The 11,497-nt window shown below is 39.0% G+C and overlaps 1 protein-coding gene across 2 annotated transcripts; it reads left to right on the plus strand.

Annotated features, from left to right (window-relative positions):
* Positions 1-8,671: 8,671 nt before the first annotated feature.
* On the plus strand, positions 8,672-11,000 carry atp5mc3a (ATP synthase membrane subunit c locus 3a). 2 transcript variants are annotated; one of them, XM_037108870.1, is made up of 5 exons: positions 8,672-8,731; positions 8,932-9,028; positions 9,825-9,899; positions 10,138-10,328; positions 10,430-11,000. In XM_037108870.1, exons 2-5 carry the CDS (start codon positions 8,990-8,992, stop codon positions 10,542-10,544), a joined length of 420 nt encoding a protein of 139 aa, XP_036964765.1. In that variant the 5' UTR covers positions 8,672-8,731; positions 8,932-8,989; the 3' UTR covers positions 10,545-11,000. The 2 variants fall into 2 exon arrangements, with proteins under 2 accessions (XP_036964765.1, XP_036964766.1); XM_037108871.1 differs by having other exon boundaries at positions 8,699-8,819.
* The last annotated feature ends 497 nt before the right edge of the window (positions 11,001-11,497 follow it).

The following is an 11,497-nucleotide window of genomic DNA, read 5'->3' on the forward strand; positions in this document are numbered from 1 at the left end:
CTATCTGTTGTCTTGGTTCGAGTGGAGCAGTGGCAGGCTGAGTGATTATATGTGAATGTTAATGTTTCCTATAGCTGTTGTGTTGTATTGTTTTTACACTAGGTCTGCATTCTCACTTTAGGTTTAAAAACACATATTATGACTGGAATAATCCAGATCCTCATTAAAAGCAGCAAATGTGTAATCAAAAAGTACTCCATTACAATCAAAAGTGGCTGCAATTAAAATGTTACTCAAGTAAAAGTACTTGCTAACTAACTTGAATACATTTTCATATTCAGATGTATTTTTTAATTTGCCAAAACCCTAAATATTTAGTTAATTATCACTTAAGTATCAAATAGTTACATTGTATACACTGGAAGTAAAAGTTTGGCATGTTTGGTTGAAAAATCACAAGAAAGTCAATTATTTATTCGAGCTTCACAACATATCACTCTGAAAAGCATTGGAACAGAAGTACAAAGTAGCATCATGAATCAAGTAAAGTACATCAAATTTGTGCTGAGATACTTTATAGTTACATTCCAGCACTGCATTTTGTCCTAAACTTAATTATGCTCCAGTTCTGCTTGCTTTTTATTTCTACAAAGGTTTTTATGATGGCGAAATGTTTAATAAAGTGTAGAGAAAGGGTAAAGAAAAATCTGTTACCTGGCTGATACCAGCGACTGTTTGTCTCTGCTCGTACATTGCAAAGCGAGTTAATGCATATTAATGGGGCCTATAAAAGCAACTAATTGAGCATTCCGGATCTTGCTGAGTTGGGGATCTGTGAGTGACATTGTGCAGCACCAGGACCTACACCAGACTGCCTTTATTAGCTCTCTGAACTGGGATGTAGGTCAGGCCATTAAAAGCAGGAAGGGCTCTTTCGCTTAACATTGTTGTGACAGCTTCATATTTGACACCCCGAATCTGTGAGCGGCGCTTAGGAGACGTTTGCAGCAGGCGCGCGGCGAGCCGCTGGAAGTGAGGAGACGTTGTATAACTCCAAAAAGTTAATCCTAGTTTAAAGCAGTTTAATTGAGCACAATAAAACGCAGCCATATGCGCCCCATAAAAATCAACAGCGTTCCATATGAGTGCAAAGTAAACATGCCTTCGATTTCAGCTTATGTGTAACAAGTCTCACATCCAGTAATGAAATTCCGTTAATGATTGAAACAAAGCTTGTGTTCATTTTCGTGCTTGCATGTAGATATATTTTCTTTTTACAATAGTTAAAGAGAGGCATCTTGATGGAAAATACTTGTAAGGGTTAATGAAAGCATTGTGATTTTGAAATATAGATTTATTTAGTTTCACAAAAGAACAAAGCCTTGACAGCCTCCAAATTCACATATATTCAAATCAGAAGCATTATATTTAAGAACTAAGACTGAAATAAACCAAACTAGACAGAACAGCACACTAATTCACCACCTACAACAGTAAGTAGTAGGGCAATAATATTTCAACAGGGGGCAGCACACTGCCATTACAGAGTGGCCTTTAAATCATATTTAATTGCTCTTTTGTGTAGTAGTCTGTAACTGCAGTTTGATTGGAGCTTCAAACACACCGTTCTTCTAATCTACTATACTGTGTGCACCATATAGTGTCTGTCTATCAAATCCACCCTCCATATGCCGTCCTTAACAACCTTCTGTCTGCTAAAACTAACGTGCATGTCTTTGTTCGATGTTATAATAAAAACAGACAACAGTGCATCCTAGTAATGGACCACAGTGTGAGGTCAAGCAGATCCCTTGAAAGTGGCCGGCTCGTTTTCTTTTCCTGTCATCAGCTCTGGGTGGCTTTTTTACTAAAGTGTCATAAGCCATTTGATTGTAAATCTCAGTGACCTTGAAGTCACAAGAAAAAGCGCAGATCCGTAAACCAATCATCGCACGGCTGCCCCTGTCAGCCACGCTCCTGTTCACACAGTCACCGCCTGAATTTCCTGATGTTAAACAGAGGAAGGAAAGAGGAATAAAGCTCAGTTCACCTCAGTGTTTGTGCGAACGTAATGTCAGTTTTAAGCTTGATTTGGAATACAGCCAGTATTAGTATGATGGTGGGGCTGCTGAGGAATTATTTAGCAAAATCTCTCTGTCTGAGTTGAACATACCTAAGCAGAGGGCGTCCAGTGGATACAGAGGTGTTACGGACTTAGCTAAAAAGTCAGGATAAAGACTAATGATACTGCAAGCCTCAGCATTTCTTAGACCACTTGCAACTGCTCTGCTCACCAGCAGCACAAAGATCAGTGTTATTATGGATTTGCTGAAAAATCAATTTTGCGAATGCTAATGTCCTTTAAATCTTTCAGAGATAAAGAACGCTCGTTGCATTTCTGTGGGATGATTTCCAGCTGTATCAGATATCTGCCTGTCTACTCCTACTGTGGATTATTGGACCAGCTGCTTGAAGGCTGTCTACACTCTCAGTGAAAAGGGTTCTCAGGTTCTCCGCGTGACCCACGCAGGTTAAAGAAACTTGTTTTTCTGAAAAGATTTCACAAGCCGAGTCTCTGCGGCACTGCGGTCTGTGTGCAGGTCTTAAAAACGACTGACCTGGATTCAGTTTTCCACCTGATTTTCCACCTGTTCAGGGGAATAAAGCTGCAAGTGTTATCATGGTGAATGATAATCACTGTTGTAATTATCATCAGTGCCACCCAGGAGAAATGGCACGGCATATTTTTTAGATTTACTGGTTATTTGTAAGGGTTTCTTATGATAATTTATTGAACATCTACTACATTGCACTAAAATGTAGACTGTAAATTGCAATAAATACAATTTGAATAAGTCCTTTCATAACCCACTGCCATAAAGACTAATGTTTAAAAGTGATGTAGCCTCTATGTCACATCATAAAGAAATACAAATTACACTGACAAGTTTCTGAGGCTCAGTCCTCGTGTACATCTCTGGGAACCTAATAAAAATGAAAGTACCACCATTAAACAACTAAGAGTCTGCTGTGATCAAAATTATAATTCTACAGTGATATTTATTAAAGTTTGGGCTTAAAAGGTTTAATTTGTTATAATTACCTGAATTATCACAATGCCATTCAAGGTAGGGGGGGTTACATGTTGGGCTGCGCAGTTTATTGAAAAATGTATGAAGTCATGATTTGACAAAGTGCAATATCCAAATCATAGAAATAGCAATCTGAAGATAAAAGCCAAATCTGTGTCAAAACAGCATTATAACCAAGTAATGTAATGCTGCATTTATTCCCTGGTGTTCAAATCTTGTTATCCAGATTTAAGAAAGGTTTGTCTGGGACAGACCCCAACACTTCACTTTAATAGTTTTTACAGTGAAATTTAAATCCTTATCCTCACGAGATATTGACCTATCACAGATTTATTGGTATAGATGTCATCTGATACAAAAGTTTTTTCTCAAGTTTATAATGCGAAACAGATGCTTGGGGTAATTTATAATTATTAGATTCCAAGTGAAGTGAAAAAGTTTATTGTTAAACTTGCATTTATATAAAACATAATATAAACCTCTGTTGCATATGTCACAAGTATTGCAATCGACACTGGCCCCCCAAAAGTCAGCATTTAGAAAACTGTGATGCCGAAATCTGACTATTCGTGAATCAAATCACAGTCATCTGTCAAAACAATAGAAATATTACTGTTTTTTTTATCACATCTTTCTGGCTGAGTTTTATCAATGATTTATTTAGCAAAATATGAATGGAACCAGTACAAAATACAAAGAATAAAGTTTAAACCAAATTCAAACTAATCATTATGCTTCCCCAATAGGGGAATGTGAGTGAACATGTATGTGTGCAATGACTGTTCAATGTTAATTAATTTTCTCGTTGTGATGCTGTATAAATGTAATCTATTCAGAGTTTTTTTTTTCCCCTGCAGTAGAGATTTTGATCTCAGTGAGACACAGGTAAAGCTCAACCAAATAAGTACAAGTGTCCGGTGGGATTATCAGTTCGTCATGCAAATGCATGTTAAGTTGTTTACTTAGTTACTGTAAGTCTAGGCTGCTTTTTTGTAATGTTCTGTAGTTTATTCCTCTTCATTTGTATTTACCAAAACAGTCAACAAGTGTTGGGCTTCAATTCCTTTTTAGAAGAGACATCATGCAAGCCAAGACAGATGTTTATCTGATTTTTTATTAGCAGCTTTAGTTAATTCTTTATAGAGAGGCAACTGCCTCGAGTGATGTGCGGCAGAGTAAGAAGTCAGATGTAGAACGCAGATGAACTGCAGCCCTACAGGCTGTGTATCCTTGGTCTTGACAAAGAAAAGGAGCCTCAGTAGTTTCGTGCAGCATCCAGAAATGGAGATTAGCATGGAGCCATCAGCAGCGCTGCAGTCCCTCCCTACCCTGCTTCTCCTGTCAGACCGCCTCCTCCCTGCTTGTCAGGAGCTCCGACGAGGAGCTGTAAAAACCTTTTCCCCTCTCCTTAACAACTGCAAAACAACACGCACACACCCTGGCTGAGGTGCCTGCTTTTCTGAGGCCTCTGACAGGACGTGCTGCAGGCACAAATTGTAATTCATAAAGGTTAAGGGGGTCAATGCCTTTTATTACCAGTCTGAGTGCATCCAGCTTGATGGGGCGGGCATGCAAATGGAATGTCTCAGTGTTCTATGCAACTCAGACAGCGAGTGCGTGCGTGCCTCTGAATGGGAGGAAGTAAAAGGTGGGTAAAGGGTGGTGGTGGTGGGGGTGCGTGAGATCGGCTGCTCTCTCCACCTTCCACAGCCATGTAGGACCACACAGCCGCTGCCCGGTTAATTAGACAGTATGACATTGACCTCAGGTAGTTAACGGCCACTTTGATATGTGCCGTCCTGCAATTAATATATTGTAAATCTTCGTGTTTTATCATACGGCTGGCTCTGACCTATAAGTGGCTGCCTTACTCTCAGCCGACAATACATTCTTACATTTTACATTTGCATTAACAGAAACACGATATCAGCAGTGTACAATTAAAAATATGTCATGACGCTTTCAAAGCTCTCTCTTCTCACATCATTAACAGGAAGATTAAGAGGTTATATTCTCACAACAGTGTGTTAAAAGTATTTGACCAGTGGGATAATTATTAAGGTGTATATCAAGAGCAAAACCTTTGGTCTGGTCCGGTTTATCTGCAAGGGAATTTTAGAGCAATGCTGTTGTGCGAAGTCTGTGTTTCTCATCTCTTTTGTGTAGTTACTCTGAACCTGGCAACAAAGGCTGTGATCACATTAGACCCTATTGCACCCTCTGCTGGACCTTTAGGGAAACTAACACGTTCTTGCATATTCAAGCTATTTTCAGCCTCAGGCCGGACTTCACATATGATGATGCACAAACAGGTTTGCGGCTTTATGATACGCAAACAACTTGAGATGGGGTTCAGTTTTATCAGATTGTATTGTATTTGTTTTCTGGCATTACAATACAGACGTTTGGTTTGAGCTGTGTATATGCTTTAAAATAGATTTGAATAGAACAGAACTTAATTTGATGTGATGTAACAAAATACAACAGAACTGAACATTATAGAATAGAGTAGAATAGAACATGATTTAATGGGATAGGGTACTCTAAAATATGATATAACATCATAGAATGGGATAGAGTAGAATAAAATTGAATTGGAAATACCATAATAGAACTGAACTGAGAACAAAAGTATAGAATAGAGAAGGATAAAGAAGAAATGCTGTTTTGTGCTTTTAATTCTATAAGCTCTTTTACTTTCTTCGTCAGTGTCTCTGGTTCATGATCTCCTGACTGTTCCTCCACAGTGAGGTCAGTGGAGAATCTGTGGCTGCTTCATGTTCGCAGTCTGTAAAACTGAAGCGATCATACCTGAGGAGTCACTGGGACATTCCAGCATGCAGCAAAGGCAGACTCCCTGTGCTCATTACCTTTCCATCACAGACCAGCTGCTGTGGAGTCATTCATCACGATTACAAATCCGCCCGGTGCTGGTAGCCTACAGCTCCACCAGCAGCCGGTGAGAAGCACCGACAGGGCCCCGAGCCATCAGTCCCTCCGGGCAGAGTGTTAAATTCACACCACAACAGGTGATAGTAGTGGACAGTGGCGGGCAGGTTTTGTTATGAGGGAAAAACTCATTTTGTAAAACTAGTTGAAATTCGGCTTCTCCTGCAGCCACAAGATGAAGGCCATTTTCAAAAAAAGAAAATCATATCTTAGATGTCAGATTTTTCTCTTTGCAGGTGCCGCGCTAATCACAGTGTGATATAAAAATAAAATGCTTTTGAACACATATTTCTCCTTTTTCCAGCTACTTTCTTTACCCACTGAAAAAGGTATGAATGTGCTGTTGACTGTCCCTGTACTCAAATACACAGGAAAGGGAAGCACATGGTCTTTTGTGAACTAGTTCGAATCACGCTATCCTCATCTAAAATACCACTGTTTCCTGGTTTGAAGAATTGAACAATTTACAGCTATTGAACAGATCTTTGTTCCCACAGTTGAGTCAAGGTCGACTGTTGATGTGCACGGACATTTGAAAATGGGTGTCGCACTTTACATATAGACTGATTCCTTCTTTGCTATTAAAACACGTTCATTTCTGAATAAATTCCCCTAAAAGTCTGTAGCACCTTTCTCAAGTTAAGTTGAGTCATTTGCGTAATGGTACACAAATTCAAGTCATGTGGCCTTACAATCAGCCTACAAGGAATAATGAATATTATCAATGACCCATTCATACTCAAAACTCAGTGTTTTGTCATTTTGAGTTATCACTGTGAATGCCACTTAAAATAAATAAAGTATCCACTTAAAACTGCTAGCTTCCTTTTTATGAAGCTTTCGATTTTGGAAAAAAAATCATATTCGACACTTTCTGTAGGTATTACAGTCATATTGTTCATTTGATTGTTTTCACTCTACATTGAAGCTATTACATATGATGCTTATTGACACTGACCAAAGGGTCCATGTTTTGTTTTGTTTTTTTTATAGCTGGGCTATTCCCTCAATTATTAAATATTCCAGATCCCTTTCTATCTTATAAAACATTTTTTTCATAAACCCCAAAACTTAGCCTGACATAACTGGTGTTCTTGGACACTGGGATCTCCACTAGAATTTGAAATAAAGTTTTGTTTTGGGGAGAAAATACACACAGACGTAGTTGCTGAACCAAAAAAGACACCCTATTCATCCCAGTTCCTGGCCTCACAAAACAAACACTGTATTGCCTTTTGGGAATCCAAATAAATATGAATCTTTGGAGCAAAGCTAAACCAGCTGGATTACCGACCTGCCCCAGGGCCCCAGACACTCAGGAGCCCCGGGGGTAACAGATTCATTGTGTGTCAGATGATTTGTGGTAATGTGATTAACTGCAAATTTGCTTGGAAATATGCACCAAGAAAGCATAGTATCTAATGATTGTTGCCATAAAGTTTGAGGCAGGCAATTATCTGTGATCAAAATCAGGGCCAATATTGAAGATGGACATGGTCCGACCCATGAGTATTCAGCACTCATGTGTTAGTGTAATAATGGCAATCACAAGATGGCCACTAGTTGTTATTTCAACAGTTACCAACAATGTATCATCCATCTATCAATACAGTCCTTCTTTCCTATCCTGTCTGTGGCACTCAGCCCCAAGCTCATTTGTTTCTACTAATGTTCATCTTTAAAACAACAACAATAACAAAAAACAGTAAATGATTTCCCATAGCTACTTGGCAGTGTAGTCCTTGGATAATGTCACTCAAACAGGAGTAAGTGGTGTATGTTTTCAGAGAGAATTTTTCAGCCTCAGCTGCACTGCTAAGTATTAACAGCAGTAAGACAGTGTATGTTGTATTGATACATATGTAATGGCAAACATGAATTATTTGACCTTGAAATAATTGCATCAGTCATTCTGTGCCCTGATTCTGCAAACTTAACTTAAACGTAACTTAAGTCCGCGGATAGGATCTCAGCAGGTAACGCATGTTATTATGTCACATAAATAACACATACCTGTCACATAACTTTTTTAAATTCTTAAACTGGATTAAACTTCATTGAGAAAATCAATTTTGGATTTCCATCGGATGTATTCCAGCTGCTCTGCCTCAATTTTTATGCATTTGCAAAAGTTTCCCAATGGACAGATTAGCTTTAATGTTGCTAAAATGATGGCTGACTGCTGCTAACTGTAGCTGCTGCTTATCTCTGTTGGTTGTGAAGCTAGCTGACTGTGAGATTAATTGGTTCAGTATAGATTCAATATAATCTATTCTTATTTTTAATTATATATACTTACAGTCATTAATTGTTAAGTGCCTTTACTCATATGTGCTTATTTCTGTCATTGTGCAGCTGTCACACCTCAATTTCTCCTCGGTTAACTTGTCTAGTAACTGAATTGGGGCCTGCAAACTGCTCAGGAGCCTGCCTGTTTTGTCCTCTACTCTACTAGTCATTTTCTCTTTATATTAAATTATTTTTGGTCCACATTCCTTTTTATTCTCCATGAAAATAATTTTAATATTTTATGACAATACGTGTTTATCATCCTTCCTAATTGTATTCACACTATTCAAGTGCATCCATCACTTAACACGGTACATTTGGTATTGGCAATGAACATTGTCGCTGTGATCTTGTTCAATAAAGTTTCTGTCAAATGACCTTCCATTGTCATCATCCGGGCACTCTACATACGTCACAACGCGCATGCGCACTCTTCCACTGTGGTTCGACCTCTGCAGTCGGTAAGTGTGTAATGGCAGTTTGAATGAGAATCGTATCCTTACAAATCCCTTTTCATCCTCTCTCCTAACTTCTCATTGCGGCGCACAAGTGAGGATGGCATGCAGAATGGATGTGAATGTGCATATGAATGCCTTTATTTTCTCTGTGGAGCATTTTTACACTCGTTTGACCTTACTTCTCTCCGGTCTTCCTTCCTCAGAGAGACCCGGGCTTCATCCAGATTTGACCGTACCGGTTAAAACAACCTAAAATAGAAAATGTACGCCTGTGCAAAGTTCGTCTCCACGCCGGCTCTGGTGAGTTTAATGGTTTTCGTGTAGTGAATTTTGAGTCCTGCTTTCTTGGTGTTGCTAATAAATCCGGTGGGCCTCTGGTTGAACTTGACTGCAGCTAGCTGACAAGGGTATCTGCAGACTAGGCCAATAAGCTAGCACGCTAATGCATAAGAATGACAGACAGGCCTTTTTTTATACGGTTCCTATACAGCTCTAATGTTCATGAGTGATGTGCACGTAAGTCAGCTTATTAAATCTGCCACTGTGCCTCTGTTTGAGCGCACAGCGGACATTTTCTGCAATGGCCGTTAGCTAAGGTCATTGCAAGACTCCGTTAGCCCTATTTAGTGCACAGTTCACCTGTAACCCCGTGCACAGAGCTGTGCAATTGATACACTTACGACCACTTTGACTAATTAGCCATTCTTGGCTTCTAAATACATGTAGCCTGGGTTGACAGTCATCCCCCAAGGTCACATTTTTAGTCATAGTTGTGCTAGCAGGCCAATCAGGTTAAAGTACAATAGTTCCATTTGCTCATATGCTTGCTGTCAGTGTTCAGTACAATTTGGCGGCACCACAGACAGCAAAAAGTTAGCTGACTGACTTTGACAGCACAGTCTGTACTGTCAGACATTAAAGGCCACAGGTCATCAAGTGTGTACACTACAGTGAATGACACTGTTTGACAAAGTGACATTCAAGGTGCCTTCTGCCTGCTCGTGTGTCTGCAGACTAGGAATAGTGACCAACAATATGATTCATGTCTTACTGAGCTTGTGTGTTTTGTATAACAAAATGTGTGCTGTTGCCACAGGTCCGTGCTGGTTCCCGGGCTCTTTACAGACCCCTGTCTGCCTCTGTGCTGTCCAGGCCTGAGACCAAAACAGAGGTAAGAAGGAATTCAACAGAACTGCAACTGTCATTTTATTACGTGGTTATTTAGAACAAATGTTGGCAGATTTGTTTATAGTCATGTACTGTTTTTAAATGTCAGAAATGATGCCAAATGTTCATCACAGATGTGTATTGTAACTTTCAGATCAGACTGAAAAATAATTCAATGCCATGTCTCATGGTATTGATTTATAAACATGAAAGCTTACAGTTTGTATTTTATCGTGCTCCAGAGCGGTGTTGCTGTGATGCCACAGAGCCCTCTCACCCAGGTCACACTGAGGGGCATCCAGACCAGTGCTATCAGCAGGGACATTGACACTGCAGCCAAGTTCATTGGAGCTGGAGCTGCCACAGTCGGAGTCGCTGGATCTGGAGCTGGTATTGGGACAGTGTTCGGCAGTCTCATCATTGGCTATGCTAGGTTTGTTTTTACAAAATTATTTTTTAAAGGTTTACTCATTAGTTTTCTGTTGTGTACTTTGTTTTTCTATAGATGTATTGATAATTTGCTCTTGTTTGCAGGAACCCATCTCTGAAGCAGCAGCTGTTCTCATATGCCATCCTGGGATTTGCCCTGTCTGAAGCCATGGGACTGTTCTGTTTGATGGTTGCTTTCCTTATCCTGTTTGCTATGTAAAACTCTGCTGTCATAGAAACACTTTCATTACAGATGTGACTACATATTTTATTGTGGCTACCAAAATTGTTCCGTGTTGGTGTCATGGAAATGTACATTTTCAAGTCTTTCAGACACTGTCGAAATAAGAAAAACATGTATTGTACAAATGTAAGAAATTACGTGATTAAAATACATGTATTTGACTATTTAACATTGGCAGTAACTTTTATGTCTGGGATATCTTAGCTTACGCAGCAGAGAGCAGTCAAGCTTTCATGAATGTCATCCTTATTGTGAAGCGGCTGCTTATACTTGCCATGAATCAGCCTTGTTTTTTCACATCACATGCAAGCTTTTTGGGGTCCACATTAATGGGTTTTTGGTTCAGCTGCAGTAAAATGATCATGTAATTAGACGGCAAGTGAGTGCTTGCTTTTGTAAATGAAATGAAATAAATCTAGATGATTTAATTGAGCTATACAAATGGATTTTGACTTTTTTGAATGTCCTGCCATGTTACTACTGGTTAAGTGTTGTAGCAGCAAAAAGCACAAAAATTAATGAAAGCTGAAGCCCTGAAGTCAATTAAAAAATTTTTAAGTTTGAGTATTTGTTACAGGTCAAACACATCTGCCCACCATTTGCTTGTTTCAGCTTTTCAAGAGTAAGGATTTGCTATTTTTCAAGGTTTTATTTCATATTATAGTGAAATATCTTCAAAAACTCAAAAAGAAATTGACAGATCAATCCATCTGAAAGCATTAAATTGACGGTTGCAGCTTTAAACATGTACATTAAAATCCAAATTTACACATTGTTGTTAAAGACCAAAATGCTTGTGTAGCTCATAGTTGAGGATGAAAAAGGAAGGCAAACATGTTTGTGCTGATACATTTTTAATTAACTCAAAAGTAGCCTTCTAAAACTAAAAGATAAATGTCTGTCCATAGTTGTTAGCAGATACATTACTA

The sequence above is a fragment of the Acanthopagrus latus genome, chromosome 9 (assembly GCF_904848185.1).
Source record: "Acanthopagrus latus isolate v.2019 chromosome 9, fAcaLat1.1, whole genome shotgun sequence".
Lineage (NCBI taxonomy): Eukaryota > Metazoa > Chordata > Actinopteri > Spariformes > Sparidae > Acanthopagrus > Acanthopagrus latus.

Bases quoted from the DNA above. Each gene is read 5' to 3' on its own strand.
- atp5mc3a (XM_037108870.1), top strand. From the start codon at position 8,990: ATGTACGCCTGTGCAAAGTTCGTCTCCACGCCGGCTCTG. The intron at 9,029-9,824 runs GTGAGTTTAATG...CTGTTGCCACAG, and splicing joins TCGTCTCCACGCCGGCTCTG to GTCCGTGCTGGTTCCCGGGC. The intron at 9,900-10,137 runs GTAAGAAGGAAT...ATCGTGCTCCAG, and splicing joins GGCCTGAGACCAAAACAGAG to AGCGGTGTTGCTGTGATGCC.